Raw genomic sequence first — 17,958 nt, 5'->3', positions numbered from 1 at the left:
AAGAGAGAGAAAGAGAGAGAGAGAGAAAGAGAAAGAGAGAGAAAGAGAGAGAGAGAGAGAGAGAGAGAGAGAGAGAACAGTTAACAAAGAATTATTTGCTCTAGAGTTTGTTAACTCTGTTAATTTTTTACCAGACTAGTATGATAGTGATATCGGATCGCGGAATAGCATTAAGCTAGTGCTTAGCTATAATCGAAACATATGACTATTGAAAACGCGGTCAGTATTTTAAAATCATGTAGTGTTAAGAAACGCATATTTTGGTACAAATAGCATGAATAAACGGATAACGCGAAATATAAAATTTATAGGGGAAGGAAAGGAAAAGTTGAAGAAAAAATTGGAAATATTGCTAAAGAATTCGACCGTTATCGATTCTTTTTAATTGAAATACATCCTGACCAATATGGGATCTGTGGTATTAAATCTCGATGTAATCCAACGGATGAAGAGATCATAGAGAGACGTATAACATAGATATTTTCATGAATCTTTCACACAAATCCGGACACATAATATTATTTATCAATACGAGCCTCTTAAAAGGCTGAAAGACTTATTTAAAAAAATGGTGCAGTATATGAGATTGTTCCAGTTGTAGTTAAAGATGAGACGGTATATTATTGTTATAAACCAGAGTTATTGGACAAAAATTGTTCAGAATTGAAGACAAGCAAAACCATGACAGATGGTTGTAAGGGCATATTGTAATTTAATGATTGTTAAGACGATTAGAGATAGTGTGTCGAGACACAGATTCTACGAGTACGTTATGCCCTCGAGATTTAATTGTTAGCGCGATATGTAACAGAGTATCGGGTGCAAACGAGCGATACTTTCTTGACATATCTCAATGAAAATATACATTTATGTGTACATATATTCTTCCTCCTCTCCTTATGTAATTTGAAAAAAAAAAAAAAAGAAAAAAAAGGAAACCGTGTTAATATATAATATCGAAGCGATATTTTCGTCATCTAAATTATTATTAACCATGAGAGAATTATAAAGTACGGAACTGTTAAAAAGAATTATCATTCACAATAGGCTGAATTGTGTTTGAGATATGTTTTTCCAGAGATTGGAAAACAAAATATAACCGTGGCCTAGATTGGTCAGATCCGTCATCGTTGTATTCAAATTCGCAATAAAATTTTTATGTCATTGGATTTATTTTTTGAAATGTTTTCTTAGATCCTATTCCCTGCTCTTTTTTTTGGACCAGAAACATTGAATCAGGACCGTCGTACTAGAATTTACAATAAAATTTATGCCGTTGAATTTTCTTTTCGCGTTGTTTCCTCGTTCCTTTTTCGAATCGGTTATTGTAGTATACAGTAGACGATAGTAGACTGTAATATACAGTACACGATATTTGCTTAAATTTTGCGTTTCAATGTTTAGCAGAAATTCATGATAAATAATGATCTTCCAATCCCATCGAACATAATATATCATACATAACACAGAATATGTCTACCGTTAAAAATATTACGAACAATCTCAAGAATTTAATAAATATTCACACATCCGTTTCTCTGATTTAAAATACACTCTTGACTTACTCAAGACAAAAATTCTATCATTCTTACAACTTTGTCGAGAGAAAATAAACCATAGTATTATAATATCCTTAAAATATCCCTACTATAATATTCTAAATACACGATAACAGTACATGTATAATATTCTTAAAAGAAATGGGGTAAGGAAGTTAATTAAATAGAGGGTAATTTTTAGACGGTAAATTCAGATTTAATATCGTAGCTGATTATGTACTTTCTCTTCAACAATTTGTCGCGAGGCCTGCGAGGCGCCACGCTTAAATCTGAACAACATAGAATCCATCGACGACATCGAAGGAGTACACACAGTCGGGAACTGTCACAATATAATTTATGGATAACTCTATTCCTTCTTCATGCAATGGCCACATTTTCTGCATACAGCTGCGTCCCCCATGCTGCCTTCATTTCCTTCATCAGGATTCTCATTGTGGCCCTGCATCGATGACAAATCGCTGCTATATGGACGATGACCGATCGCAGCTATTGTTTCACTTCTCGGCAAATTACTTTCGGCAGACATTATGGACGTTAGAGTATTCGAGCAGTCTTGAGAACCGATCTTTACCGAGCCATTCACGACGTAATTTGGGCGAGTATTAGAAATTTGTCTTCTTAACGATTTGTCTATGTTTCCGGAAACTTCCGCCTCTTGTTGGTTAGTTGAACATTCACCAGGGTCATCTGATTATATAAAATAGGAAAATAGATTACTATTTGTTAGTGATATATAAAGTTTGAATCTTCGAAGCTTTAAAGTTCGATCGATCTTCAAGGCAGCTTTCTTTAGAATTCATATTATATAAAACCTTAGCTTTCGAAACTTTAAGTTTCAGTTCTCTTTGCACTCAGTAAGGGAATTAACAATAATTTTATGCTGTATTTTATTTACCTTCTACAAAGAAGAACTATAGATTTAAGATCATTGATTGATTCAGCCCATTCATTTCTTTTCGTAATTAAATTACCAACTTTTGAAAATGATTTTAGCTTATTTAGAACATTTCGAAACTATATGTCCATTTATCTTTTTGGTTTGTACTCGATATTCCGCATGTTCTTCAGACAACGAATATTAAAATATTCTTGGAATATCTTGGAATCATTCGTCATATGCAATTAATAATTCTAATTCGAGTTTAACATTATTGTTGTTATTACTAATATTACTTGCCATTTTTTGATTGATTAGCGTCAGAGATTTCACTAGTTCCAAAATCTTCGTCCTCTTGCAATGGTAATTCCGACGCCATTTCTCTAGCTGGGCGACAACTAACGTATCCCTAAAATATGTAGCAATGCAAATATAAAAATATGCATCGGTAATTTTAAAACATTGTAGAAGGTAAATTATATTATGCCTACCTGTACGAGATCCATGCGGGAATCTAAAGAGAATTGTTTTCCTGACATCAATATTCCTCGAATCCGGCGCCGCATAGCTTAAAATTAAGGTATACTTTGCTTTTTCCTACTTTATTCGTTGTAATTTTTTATTTACCTGGACTATCTCTAGCTTCGAGGCGTAGTTGACCAAACGCTTTCGTGCATTCTTCGAATACATCCGCAGTATCGTATATTGCAGCGAAGCTGCCATTCACAATTTTTGGTGACATTGGAGAATTAGCCAACAACAAACTTGAACCGAAATTTTCGTTCTTCTCTCGAGTTTCTGAAAATTAAAAGTCCCGTTTATTACTTACTCCAATTATCCCAGTAACTTTGATATTGACTTTAATACCTTTAAAGGATAAAAGCAAAATAAAAAATATAAAATCGCAAGTATTGGTAACTCGTCTTACCTGAGCTTTCTGCATTCCAAAAATTATAGACATGCATTCGTATAAAAAAAAAGGGGAGAGAAAATCAAAACCAAGTGATTAGAAATAAAACTGTTTCTTATTATTTGGTGTAATTAAAAATACAAATTATTTGGTGTAATTTTGAGCAAAAAAGTATTGGTATATAAACAATGAAAATGAAACTCTAATAACGCTACATAAATAACATTCGCTACATAAGTAATTAAAAAAAAAAACATCACAAGAAAAGAATCATCTTGAATCTTTACAAATGAACAATCCTGTTATATATGTATATTTATGTATAATAAGATATACTGTTTAATATTCACTACTAACTGTATACGTTAATAATGTTAATCATATATTTCAATAATAATCCCATACACCACCCCCTTCATAAACGTTCAATGGGCTAGTAAAAATTAATTCTAGTAATACGTTTTCATTTAGTAAACTTAAGATCTCTTTCTGTATAATACTGGAATGATTTGGATTTTTACGAACAGAAAGAAAAAAAGAAAGCACGAAACTCCATCTATCTAGAAAATCTGAAACAGAATGTTTAATAAAGAACAAGCTTACACTCGATGAGTGCTTGAGCGGCATACAAAATTTGCAAGCAATGTTTACCTCAATACTTTAAAAATTGCACGAGATTGTTTGTATAAAGTCAGTCGATCTACCGTTCGTTTCTGCGTTACCTGCAAGTGGAACTTTTGCTCGTACAGGAGAAGTTGTGGTATCTCCTAGAATTTCGTTCGCTGTATTTCGTATCTCGGCCCAGTCTCTTAAGATATCTTCATTAGTGGTGCTAAAATTATAATCAAAGCTCAACAAATCTTTACTCAGAATTATTTATTAAAAAACAACGTTCTCCAACATTTCATCGTCATTTCGATAATTTGTTGATTCGCAGAATTTTCTACGAAACTCATTTTCTAAGAATCATTACCTGCCACGAACAAAAAATGAATTTTTAATAAATGTTGACTTACTTAGTCGAAGTGACCGTAAATCGAATCACGTATTTCCCATGCAAAGCAGCTGGTACGCAATGAACACGGCCCCTCGAATTCATCTTTTTCAATAAACGTTCTGTTAAATTATTTTCTCCACGAAGACGAAACACTACAAGTCCAAGATGCCTCGTTGCTGGAATTTCGAAGCGCGCGTCTGCTAAAACGAGCGCTTCAAATTTTTGTGCCAGCCTGACGCCCTGAAATTCGTATTAGAGCAAAACTATAGAGAAATAAATTTAACTCTAAATATTGTTTACGTAATAGAATGCATTTGTAATAAAATCCTGCGATGCAACTGTTGACCAATATTATTAAAGAACACAACATTATTTAACAACCATAATCACTTAAAGTTAGAACATTGTCTTTTAGAGATAATAGTGATCTCTGACTAGTTATGTAAGAAATATAAAATATATTTTTTATATAATTAATAATAACGATACTGAATAATTTTTTTACGCAAAATCACAATTATCTAAGGATTTAAGCGAAGAAAGGTCGCATAAACATCTTTGTATATTGTACACGTAGCTTTTTAACACATAAGAAGTATGATGTAATAGAAACCTCGCGAATATGCTTCTGAAGACCGGTGATTCCGTAATTTCTAATGACGAACCACAATTTCAGCGCTCTGAATCTCTTTGACAATGGAATTTGCCAGTGCTAAAATCATAAACAAAAAATAACGCGTGAATGTCGTGAATTAATTTCATCGGTGGAACTAATATATTGATTCCTTACCATATAATCGATAGCAAGCCCTGCAAATAAATAAGATGTTTTATTTAATCGAATATTTTAATCGACTGAATTCAAGAGGTTATATTAAACGCGATACAAAAGTTGTGTAGCTGCATCGTTACCTGAGTTTTCATGCTTCAAATACAATGGATCCACGTTAAAGGTTCTATGCAATGCTTGGCTACTTTTCACCCTAAAAGAGTTATTTCCAATTAATTTTTACAACCCATACACGTCTTTGATTTATAGTTTCTCTACGAATAATATGTTTCCTCAGAATTTTATTTATTTCAATTGGTCGCGATACAGGATATAAACATCACTTATTATATCGCAATTCATTTGAACGGTTTGGATTACTAATATTTAGTCGGGCAGATTTGCATATTTGTCGCTATTGAATTTTAATTGAATGTACTTACTATCGAATATAACTATAATAGAAGAAATTTTACAAGAAATATTCCAGCAAAAGAATTGTTTTAATTGTGAAATACATTCAACCACGAGCAAGTTTTATAAAGCATTAAATTCTTGGCAGCAATTTTTCCTCGCACTATCGACTTTAACAGGCTTTCAAATATTCATCTTAAAGATTGTGAATTATGCCGGGTTAGTCGAACAAGTCGACGGAAATTGCAGGAAGAATGAAAAAACTCATTCTGCATCCGCTGTTCAATCTATAAGCTATGAGAAAAGAGACAAAAGCCAATAATCATTCGGGGTTATGAATTTATCGGATCTATAATGATTTGCAGATTTACAAATTTCCTTTCTTATGTGCTTCTTTAAATTCGATGTTCATTTTATTTTTATTTCTATTAAGAACAGGGAACGAATAATTGTCATCGAAGTAAAATTCAGATGTTTGTATATAACTCACCACATAGCGGTGCAATCAAAATGCACCATGAGCCATTTACTAGGATTAAATGCAATTGAATCGGCATATTCTATTCCTTGAAGCCAGCCACGAAATTCAGGGCACACGAATGCACTGCCTGCGTAAGCTGCATCCACGTGCAACCAGAGTCCATTCTGTTCACCTACAATAAACCTAACTGTTGATGATTCGAATGGAACAGGGTTTAAATCACGAATGAAAATCAATTCACGAATTTACAGTTTCGGAACGTTTAATTTGTGAATCAAACTGATCGAGATTATATTATAATAATATTTAGTATAATAGTATAATATCACGAATCATATTTTTATTATCGTTTATAGAGAATCGTTTTAAAATTCAATACGTTCTCAACCAATCTCCCATCAGAATTATTTGTCTATTTAATTTTGAAATAAAACACTATGTATCTTTCTAATGCGTATCGCACGAACGTTTAGTAACTTCATTTTCAACTCGATTTAGTTTACTTACACACAAGACCAACTTCTTTGAGATTATCGAAAGCACAGGCACCCGTTGTACCCAAAGTAGCGCAAACCTTGATAATGAAAAAAACATGTTAAACAAATTTGACTTTTAAATCGATTTACAATGTAGTATAGATTTTTATTTTATGTAGTTCTAAAAATAAGTTTATCGATAAAACTTATTACGAGTTTTAGTATCTTCTGAAATTTCCTGTTTGAATAGCTACAGCGTCGTAATAGAATCTACTTTTCCGTACATTGGGTTTACTGTATTGAAAAATGAAAGACTGTTTTATGTCGATGTCCTTAGGGACCAACTAGGAGAGATACAATCCGCCTTGCTACGTCATGTTCACCTCATTCTCCAACTACTAACAAATCTGGCAAGCTTAATTGACGTCTCGATTATTTTCTACTGCGGTATCATTATTCACCCTCATAATGTTAATTGGAAACAAAGAGAACAAATATTTTCTCGTGAATCGCTTCTCGGTTTAATACGATGTTATATAATATCCGTAGGTTTTTTTCCAATGAGTTATTTATTATATATATGTGTTTTCTTAAAGAATATCACGTGGAACTATTCAGATTGAAGGAATCTCTAATTAAAATTATGTTCAAGTTGCTTGAGATAGATGTGTCAAAGATAGATATTTATTTCGAACTAAATTTTTATTTTTACCATCGAAATACTTTTCGTAAATATGAGCAACGATACTTACAAAAAAGGGAAGTAATCCCGCAGCTCTGTCGTGCGTTATTGCTTCGAGCAAAGCCTCTCCTCTCATACTTAGTTGACTGTCAGAATCAACATACTTCATTCGAACTAATCCTATCAATCCAGCTTTCTCTACACTGGAATGAGCCTATATGACATTTACATCACAGAAAGTAAGATTTCTTTTACATCACGTCTTCAAATATTTAAAAGGCGACAATGACAGAATAACGTACAATGAAAGTAGAACGATGTTCAGTGATTAAAAAAAGAAAAAAAAAGAATAATGGGACATAGATAAATACGTAATAATTATGAAATGGAAACCATTTGGGTTATAAGAATAAATTCACAAGAGAGTAAAGATATTCAAAGTACTCTTAGGAAAATAAGTTCGTGTTAGGAAAAGATTTAAAACGAAAGTACGTACCTGGTCGGAGCAATACGCGACAAGACGCGAATTAATCTCAGCGGGCAAACGATCCGGTTCACTTTGTTGCACGTCTCTAATTGCTCGGGTTCTCGCTGCGAGTAAGCAAACGAGAGTGGCTTCGGATGCAGTTGTTTGTATCACGCCACCACCTCCAGATCCTCCAGGACAATGTAAGAATTTATCTGGCAGGCCAATCATTTTCCCGAGCCAGTTCATTACGATCGTCTCGAGTTCTGTACACGCAGGACTCGAAGCCTTTTAAAGTAGACGAACATAAAATATATTTTACAAAACACACTTTTTAAAGCACGCGAATAAATTTCACAATTAGAAAAATGGAAATATTGTCCCTTGTATTGTTATATCACAATATATTGGAGTATGTTTATAATAATATATTCAGCTAAATTTCAAAATTTCTCGTATCGAAAGTGTTTAATTTGACATTTAAATTATTTGTAATTATTATTTATAGGAAGTTTAATAGACGTGTAGAGGACTAAAATATATCATGCTACAATAATTATACAATATGATATCCTTTAATATGCTCAATTATTTTTTTAACACACACGTGGGATTATGAAGAACGCTGCATTTATAGATAACGTCAAGTTTTACAGGTACGAAACTAAATACAAGATCTTTTAGCAAGAACTGACAATGGGAGCTCATATTAACAGTACTAGACAAAACGTCGAATTTCAATATGGTAACTTCCGAACTTAGCTTATGAGAAAGGTATTAATCCGAAACGTAGTTCATTATATACAGCCATCATGGAAGATCTTAATATAATCGATTTCAATGCTCTCTTTCCAGTAGTTAACTCGTACTATTGAAAAGTGTTTCTAATATAATATCGTTAAATACATCACGCATGACAGAAGTTTTAAGCCGAACAAGAGAAAGCATAATAAACTAAACCATTTCACTCTACACATGTGCGATATTCACATTATTGTTCTTACCCAAGTAAATCCAAGACAATTGATTGCGTCGGCCAGCATATCGGCTAGCAGACTTGCAGGTGAATTAAGGGCTGGAAAATAGGCGTGCATATGTGGACTCTGCCAATGCGTCACTCCTGGCATGATGCACCTTTCGATGTCCGCGAATATATCCTCCCAAGGTTCGCCATCCACAGGTGCGGATGTAGGCAAAACGTTTCTCAGGTAACCGGGAGAAACCGCCGGGTAAACGCGTCGAGATCGAATATTCGCCAGATAATCGGCAATGTAATCCACCATTTCTTTTCCTAACAATTCGAAATCGCGATGAAGTCGATATAAAAATTGCTGTTTCAATATAAATTCATGGATTCAATGAAGTATTATTCGCGCGATATAGTTTGATATTCTTTCCTGCTTTTCTTGGATTTACATTAAATTTCAAGATTACATTCCTAAGATTTTTAGTTACTTGTTTGATGGATTTTGAACTTTTGTTACGTTTCAAAGCGTTTTGTTACATTGTGAAAGTTCGACGACGACTACCTCTTGGGAAAATCAATTATTAAGCCCCGGTGGAAATCTGTAAACCGATTATCTTTGGCTTTCTTTATTTGGAGGACTCGATCTTAAGTATATTGGGAAAATACTTGTACAGATGAAACCGTTGTCCCGAATAACAGCTTTGTTTCTTTCCCAATTCGCTTCTCTGATGTACATTACGCTTCACGATAAGATTCGATTCGTGTTATTTAACGGTTTCTAAAAGTCGCAGGTCAATCAGGCTGCGATATACAAGCCTTAGCACTTCTTAAACATTAAACGATTTATATACCGTATAACTCTCTTCACAAGAAAAATCGGCAACGCCTTAAATTTGTACAAACTTTAGAATCAAGTTGTAATATAAATTGCTATAAAAGTCAGTTGGCCTTTGAAACAATCAATAGATAACAAGAGAGACGAAGACAGAGAGACCGATTTTTTCGTACGAAATTGGATTTAAGGAAAAGGGAAATCTCATACGGAGATTTGCCTAGGATTCAGAGATTTAGATTGTAAAGGCGGAACCTAGCGTATTGGAAACAGTATCGAATCCATAAAGATCCTATAGACTTACTCTCCCCTACGGTGATTCCTCTTTATTGGTATCGTTTTAATGCTTAGAATCTTATTTGATTGCTCGTTGTAAGTTTCTCGTTTCACGTGTGAGTATTTGATCGTGTGATAAGAGTACGAGATGTGCAAATATTTCCAAGAACCATAAACACCTACATGTAACGGTATATAACGGGCTATTATTTTATTACTATTACGTATACGCCACGGAGATTAAAACGAATTAATCGGTAAATACTTGGATATTTATTATTTTACGCGCATTAGAATGAAAGTAAATGTTTTTTTACTCACCATGCTTGCGGTATTCCTCTAGATTCATATTATCTGCAACCAAATGAATCGACACACTATAATACACAACCCTGTAAAAGTAATGAATACAATAGAATCTTGATTATCCAAATTAATACTAACATACGCTATTCGTATAATCAAATTTCTCAGGTAATTCGAATAACTTTGTTTTCAAATGAGAGAAGATAATTTATTTTTTTAATTATCTCCTAAGTACTCATATCGAACACGCAAGAATATATTTCAATCAAAGTATAACCATTTCTCTCAATTTCTATTCTTGTTTCCCAATCTTTCTTACATAATGACATCTCCAAATTTTTTATTGATCGATGTTCCGATAATTGATCATTAATCGGTGTTTTGATAAACGAGGATGTAATATATAATAGTACGTGAACGAAAGCAAAAAAGATCACAATACATTTTTTTCTTTTTTTTTTTTGTTTTACATGGAATAAGCTATCGAACTATCATCACTATCAATATTGGAACAACACTCGAATGGAAACAACACACAAAGAGCACTAACGATTTTCACATAAAATTTTTTGTTGAAAAATTAGTGATCAACTCGCTCACCGTTGATCCTCACAATAGCCAAATCTCAAAATTTCGATCGTACCGTAGCAGGCGCATGTGTCAACGTTTATAATTAATTGTTCACCGTATTGGATAGCAATATCAGAGAACTCGCGACGCGTTTCGCGGAAGCTTAGCGCAATGGCGCAGCGGATTTGAACGAACGTGCCGAGTAGATACGTTTAGCTGCCCTATGCGTGTTGACCTAGCATCGAATTTTAACGCTAAGATAGGTACTCGCGAATGATTTGTACGGATTCATCATCGATCGCTTGTCACATGGGCCCAGAGCTTATTAGGCTAGTGTCACAAGGCTCCTCACGGCCTAGAACTAGATCGTATGCTTTCCTGGATTAAACTATCCGATGACTGACCTTCTCTTCGCATCTTCTCAATTGTGCAATCGTTCATTTTTTTCTTCTTTTTGAAAAAAAATTTGGACTAATCTGCATGTTTGATCGAATATTTTTCTTCTGATTACAGTAGTGCTGTATAGTAATTCAATGAACACTACCAGAACCATTAAATAGATCAAAATGATCAATTCGTAATTTTTTTAGATTTATAGAAAAGATTTTATAGGTTTAGATAACAAAATGATTTAGTAGTTTGAGGATTTCACCGAATTTTTGTAAAATATATGAATGAAAACTTGTCTTTCTTCTTACATGTTTCACATTTCACGCGTTTTTTTGTACGACTATATTTTTCGTGTCAATTTGTTTGGTACACTCCTCGCCAAGAAGATAGCCTAGGTGTGCTATCTTTAATTTCTCAATGACGCGTGTAAAGTTTTTCGTCTGTAACGTATAATATCAAAACATTATGAGCTCAGAATATGCGGTTCGTTGAAAATAATTAAAAATATTATGAGGTTTAGTGTGTAACAAAAAAAATTGTTTTATTTTAAGAACGGAATGATGGAAAACTCTATTAATATGTTTAGAAATTGCTCAGTAGTTCATGATCTATCAACGAGTAAAGATTGCAGTACAATATTATATAAATTTGTAAGTATGGGATGTGGAAAAAAATTAAACGAGTCTGAAAAAAGCAAATTCTTGAACTAAAACAGTTGCCAGTATCAAAAATATTGAAAGTAATAAGAAGTCGTAAAGTAATACGCAATTTCTTAAAAAATGTTGAATATTATGGAAAAAGAAAAGTACTGGTCGTCTGTCATCGTTGTCCGATATGGATAAGCGAGCAATTTTGCGTGTAATTTCCAACTTGCAGTTAACGCAAACAATTAACGAAGCAAATAATGAAAAAACCCAATGTTAGTGCCAGCATTTCAAGTGTTCCTCGACTTCTACTATCCTGCAAAAATATTAAGAGGCTAAAATTGAAAAAGGAACCTTCGTAAACAACGAAACGTAAACCTTCGTTTACGCTTTGTAACAGAAAAAGTGCATCGGAAAAAGAAATGGAGAATGGTACTATTTTCAGATGAAAAAGATTCAACTTGGATGGTGCTGATGGGTTCCAATATTATTTTCATGACATAGGAAAAGAGACAATTTCAGCAATTCGACGACAAATGGGTGGAGGCAGCGTGATGGTTTGGACCGGCATCGATTATTTTGGCAAGACAAGTATCAAGTTCATCAATGGGAGAATGAATAGTGTCAATAGATACATAAATTTAACCAAAGAACAAATAAATAATTATGTAGAACACATTTCTGGACCTGATTCTTTCTTTCAACAAGATAATACATCTGTACACACATCAAGATTGGTCCAATCATATTTTAATGAAAATAATATATCTATTTTGTAGTGGCCTGCACGCTCCCCCGACCTTAATATTATTGAAAATTGCTGAGCAGAACTTGTTCACGGCGAATGGAAAGCAGTATCAACACGTACAAGAATTAAAAAATGCAATTGTACGCGAATGGGATACGTTAAGTCAAAATTATATCGAGAAACTATATAAATCGATACCAAATCGTACAATAGAAGTAATTGAAAATAAAGGGGGATGTACCTATTATTAAATAAGTATATACGTTTGATAAGTAATTATTGTTAGTTACAATTTATGTTGATTATTATTTTCTTATTGTACATGTGCTATGATTTCGTTCTTAAAATAAAATAATTTTTTTTGTTACACATTAACCTCATAATATTTTTAATTATTTTCAACGAACCGCATATTCTAAACCAATGTTTTGATATTATACGTTACAGACGGAAAACTTTACACTCGTCATTGAGAAATGAAAGATAGTACACCTGGGCTATCTTTTTGGCGAGGAGTGTACTAGTTCTATATTTTTGTCATTGGTACGGTTCTAATTTAATTCATAAAATCATGTCACGCGAGCAGACATTAAGGTGTTTCGAGTGAGTTTAAATCAAGTGGACATATATTACTTAATCTTGTTTTGAGTAACAGGGGATTCAGCTCACGAGTATCATGGAAATCCAGTACTGTTTGTGTTTTCTAAGACGTAGACCGAGAAGTTTGGATGGCAGATTTGGCCGACTGGTCAAGTTAGCCAAATTTGCGTGCATTAAACTTCACATTCATAAACTGTACAGTACCCGACAATAATTTGAATTGATAATGTGTATTCATATAAATTTTTCTAAATATTTAAATTAGTTCTTTTGTCTTCACTTCACCTTGACATTGGCTCGAATATAATGAAATAATTCAAAAAATTAAACTTGTCTCTAAATGACAAATATCTTTTAATTTTTCTCCTGAATAAGCAACCGATCGATAGCGCGTCTTTGCGATATTCTTTATTCAGACAGTCGACAATAGCATCACAGTTTTATGAGGATTTAGAGAAAGGAACGATCAAGGCGTTATCACCCACCGATTACAAACAAGAAAATAAAAGATCTCGGCCCATCCGGATGCAAAATGGAAAATCGAACATCGGTAGTCACAAGGATCTTGAGCTTGAGCCAGAATGACGCTCGACGATATTAAAAGCTCGTCCTTCCACCGTTTCCGTTTCCGACTTTTGTAATTTCCCGTAGCTTTCAGTATTCGTGCGCGATTCGAAGGATTTATCAGTGATGCCGACTGCTTACGTATGACGCGAGCCACCGGTACTTGATACCGATTCGGAGTTTTTATCACGAACAAAGAATTAATCTGATGAAAACGCGTCCTAACCCTACTGCTAACCAAATTGACCAACGAAAACCGTTTCATTAACATACACGGACTTGATACATTGAATTTATTAGAAACAATTTTAATATTGCGCCCCAATACGATTATTTGAATCACTTAATCACTGAAATGTAATTGACGCAATTAAAGAGTGGATTCGTTGGAACATCGATTTAAAAGATAACTTATTCTTAATCATATTTAATATTTATTATTCCTGATTACTTAAGAGATAGAGTTGTTAAAAGTTGTTAATGTCAATAGAAAAATTATGAAAAATTATGAGTTAATACTTGAATGAATCACGTGTTATATAATGCAATGTTCAAACTTCAGAATTCTTTCAAATGATCTTCATCTTTCATATGCGAGAAAAATTTAGGAAAGCACTGGAATAATTTTCGTCGAATGTACAAACTGGAATATGTCATGTTCTTGCACGAATGCATACTTTGACATCTATGTGAGATATCTAATCAATTATTCGCTAAATTTCCTTTGAAATTTCTAAAATATCGAAGAAACATCAGAACTCAAACCAAAATTCGAGATTGCTCCGAAACTTCTTTTACCTATGGACCGCAATAGCTTACTAAAATTATTTCTAAACGTTACCAAAAACTTCTTCAACACAATGAACATATACAAAATCGAAACTCTAACATTATTACGTAATTTATATAAAAATCTTACCTTTTCTTCGAAGCTTCGACCACGGCGAGTAGGAGCAGCAAGATTCAACACGATCGAAAGGGTTGCGAAAAGATGAACTTTTTGAACTTTGCTAGATACCAGTCACTTTGCAGATGACACGAAAAATGATTTTCCGTACCCCAAAAAACAGATATATTCACGGTTGAAGAGAATCGGTGGAATGCAAGTCGTTCAACAAGTGGCCGCTTTTATACAGAGACGCGCTAAGTACCAGTTGCTTTAGCGCAAGCGTAACCGAAGATCAAGACAGAACGAGGAACAATTTCTGTGACTAAGCTTTGCAATCTTAGGGGACTACCGATGAACGATTTTACGTTTCCACGCACAATCTCGATTAATTCTCTTGAATGCTCTTCATTTTCTTTCATTGTAACTTCTCTTCTTTCGTTGCATCTTTTTTGTCTAACATCCAGAAAATCTTACTGCTGTTTAATTATAATTACACTTGCGTTGTGAAATGCTGAGTTTGTAATTATTTTAGTTTACTTAAAATTTCTTGTTCATATTTTTAGCTTTTTAAGTTTTAATTATAAACTTATATAAATTATAATAAAGTATATAAAATCACATCAAAAGTGTCATAACTTAGTATAGGGGTAGTTTTAAAGACAGACGTGAATTAATGAACTGAATGAAAATATTTGTATCCTTTTACGTAAGTTCTATACCTTATTATGACAATTTAACGTTTTAATATGACGTTCTCGCAAAAATATAATAACTCAAAACATGCAAACCTGTGTTTTCCTAAAATTGTATTTTTTGAATTACATCATTGTTGCAGCAGCGATATTATATAAAGTTTACAATATAGAAATAGGTTTGCTATAAAAGTTCATTGGCAGCATACAACATTATAGTTAATGAAAATCCAATTATGTAATAAAGAACGTATTATGATACGGGGGGAACAATAGGGAAATTAAAAAGTTTTCCGTAAAAGATCAGTATTTCTTTCTTATTATTACGACGTAGTAAGTATTTCACAAGATCGTGAAAACTCGTGATCAAATTATGTTAGTTAATAGATTTGCTTACGTATCTGAACATTAGGTTCATTAGAACATAAATTCATTTATTTATTTCGTAGAAACATCTGTTATCACAGTTTTATGTACGCGTATCAAAATCCAAATTAAATTTTACGACACTCAAAACATTCACTTCTTCCATTTTACACGTTCTTCGTTTAATAACGACTGTCTCATTAGTTTTTCAATAAAATAAATACTTGCTGTAAAAAAATATAACTGAAAATAAAGCGGTTACCCTTCTCGGAAGTATAAATCGAAAGCAGAACCATAAAAGATTACCAACTCGCTTAATCTTGGAACAACATGTTTACAAATTTGGGCTAATTAATCTTGATTGTTTGTTTATGAAATTGTACCTTCATCTATCATAAGATGTAATTAACGCACATGTTATCAAAGTGCGAATTCCTTTCTTTGAATTCTCCCTTTTTCTTTTTTTCATTCATTCAATAGGTCAGATAGTATTTAAGAATATGATCGTTCAAATTTTCTAATTAATTTAAATAATATAAGCTTGGTTCACACACAATTGGTAAGTAATGGTTTGAATTTAGAACAATGCAGGTGTTGCATTTCTAAGTTATCAGCGGCTGATCAGGTAGGTCCTGCTTCTCATGAACTACATTACCTTGCACTGTACACTTCCAGCACTGTTCGTTCATGTTTAAATTCTGTTTGTTGCCCACTGACGGCACCAAGCTCTACAAAATCATTCAAATATCTATCACAAGATACTCTTCTAACAGCAAGGTTTATATCTCGACGTACTTTCCGAATTTGAATAATTTAAATTCAAATACAAATTCAAATTTTTATTTAAAATTAAATTTTCAACTTGAAATTCAAATTCAGATATCTAAACCTTTAAGCATTTAAATCTCAACAAACAAAAATTTCGGATTAAAATGATAAAATTCGAAATTGAATTCAATTTAATAAAGTCACCTCTGTACTTTTTGCAAGAGTTTACTGTTTTATTTACTGACTGTCCGAATGATTCGACGAAGAGAACATCTTTAAAAAAGCGCGAGCAAATAAATTGTTGTCGTGGCTGCGAAAACAACATGGACAAGCTAAACAAATTCCCTAGAATAAATAAAAGCGAATGGTACGCGTATTAAACCGTATAGTGTATCAAAACATGTACACTTGAGTATAAAACGCCGAATTCTCCCGAGTGTGATCGTACTATGTGTGCAGGTGGGAGCATTAATCCTAAAATCACAGCGATTTTCCACGATCGCAGATAATACGCCAGTAATAACAGGTGTACACGCGTATCAAGCAGTACCCAAGCACCGTATCGAAACACACGGTAATTACAAGACCGAAAACACCAATTAATCGTACATAGCGAACGCGTTGTTATACATCTTGGTTATACTAATTTGCACCGATTCATTGAAACTCGTTCGTTAAACGTATTAACATGCTCCATCGTAATTTATTTGTACTTAGGGCCTCTAATTAATCCGTATCCGAATCCAACCGCGATACTTGTTTAGTCAGTTACATGTTTAATTGAACGTCAATCAAGCTTAACAAAGAAACAAGTGTCTTTCGGCGGCTATCGATCTTAACGTCGGACATTTAAAATTTCGAGACGAGATACGGATTTATTTGAAATTAGTATTGGTATGTATTGCTAAATAGATAAATTAGTATATTTGAAATTCATATAGAAAATGAATGGTTTTTAACGAATACATATAAAGTTTAATCTGAAATGTATTGTTCTTCCAAATATAATAGAACAATTTGAAAATGTTATGTACCACAGAGCCGTAAAAAAATAACTTACAAAATTCAACTTTTTCTTTTTACCTATTGCAGAAAAGGATTACTGTAACAGTAATACCGCGAGGCTTTCCTTTTTTTTATGGTTGTCACAATTTGATCGCGTTTTATTCGACGTTCATGTAAAATGCAAATTCCCTAACGTGTCCTTGCGCGTGTTCGTCGCACGAAAATAATGCGAATAACTGGACAAGCAATCAAATATTTCTTGGCTGTTCGATCGGTGCGAGTGAATTTTCGAACGCTGCCGCATACACTTTGATTGCCGAACTCCGGGTTGTTTATACGTAAACCTGTTATTTAACGTATATTGTTATACGTACTTACGCAGTGCAGGGCATTACCAGCAAGTGCAATGTACCGTTGATTGCCGTGGGCGTCGTAATTTCCCCTCGCCCCGTCTCGGAACACCGTATCCCGCACTGTTGGGATATTATTCCTGATCGATTCGAAGAATCGAACTCATCAATAATATCGGTCCATGTCCGAAATTATACGTTGCAACATTCTTCGCTGTGGTTTCCTCTTGATCGTTCTCGCATAGTTCGCTTTCTACACAGAATGCCTCGCTCCATCGAAATTTCCTCAATTTCCATTGACCTTTGCCACAAAGAGGGTAGTAGCTCGATATATTTCGAGTTCGAAAAAGCAACTCT

At 33.5% G+C, this 17,958-nt stretch overlaps 1 protein-coding gene across 4 annotated transcripts; it reads right to left on the bottom strand.

The window, feature by feature from the left end:
- Positions 1-1,733: 1,733 nt before the first annotated feature.
- Positions 1,734-14,616, bottom strand: Hdc (histidine decarboxylase). 4 transcript variants are annotated; one of them, XM_072005004.1, is made up of 16 exons: positions 14,451-14,616; positions 10,031-10,101; positions 8,639-8,925; positions 7,665-7,922; positions 7,239-7,382; positions 6,518-6,584; positions 6,020-6,182; positions 5,259-5,329; positions 5,137-5,156; positions 4,960-5,058; positions 4,366-4,586; positions 4,054-4,181; positions 3,067-3,228; positions 2,931-3,007; positions 2,740-2,848; positions 1,734-2,249 (listed from the first exon to the last, which is right to left on the bottom strand). In XM_072005004.1, exons 2-16 carry the CDS (start codon positions 10,056-10,058, stop codon positions 1,909-1,911), a joined length of 2,175 nt encoding a protein of 724 aa, XP_071861105.1. In that variant the 5' UTR covers positions 10,059-10,101; positions 14,451-14,616; the 3' UTR covers positions 1,734-1,908. The 4 variants fall into 4 exon arrangements, with proteins under 4 accessions (XP_071861105.1, XP_071861107.1, XP_071861106.1 ...); XM_072005006.1 differs by lacking the exon at positions 14,451-14,616 and adding an exon at positions 10,616-10,826 and having other exon boundaries at positions 2,931-2,953; XM_072005005.1 differs by lacking the exon at positions 14,451-14,616 and adding an exon at positions 10,616-10,826 and having other exon boundaries at positions 3,067-3,237; positions 4,072-4,181.
- Positions 14,617-17,958: the final 3,342 nt, after the last annotated feature.

This window comes from Bombus fervidus, chromosome 6, assembly GCF_041682495.2.
Source record: "Bombus fervidus isolate BK054 chromosome 6, iyBomFerv1, whole genome shotgun sequence".
NCBI classification, from domain to species: Eukaryota; Metazoa; Arthropoda; class Insecta; order Hymenoptera; family Apidae; genus Bombus; species Bombus fervidus.
This window is presented reverse-complemented; position numbering and strand designations above follow the sequence as displayed.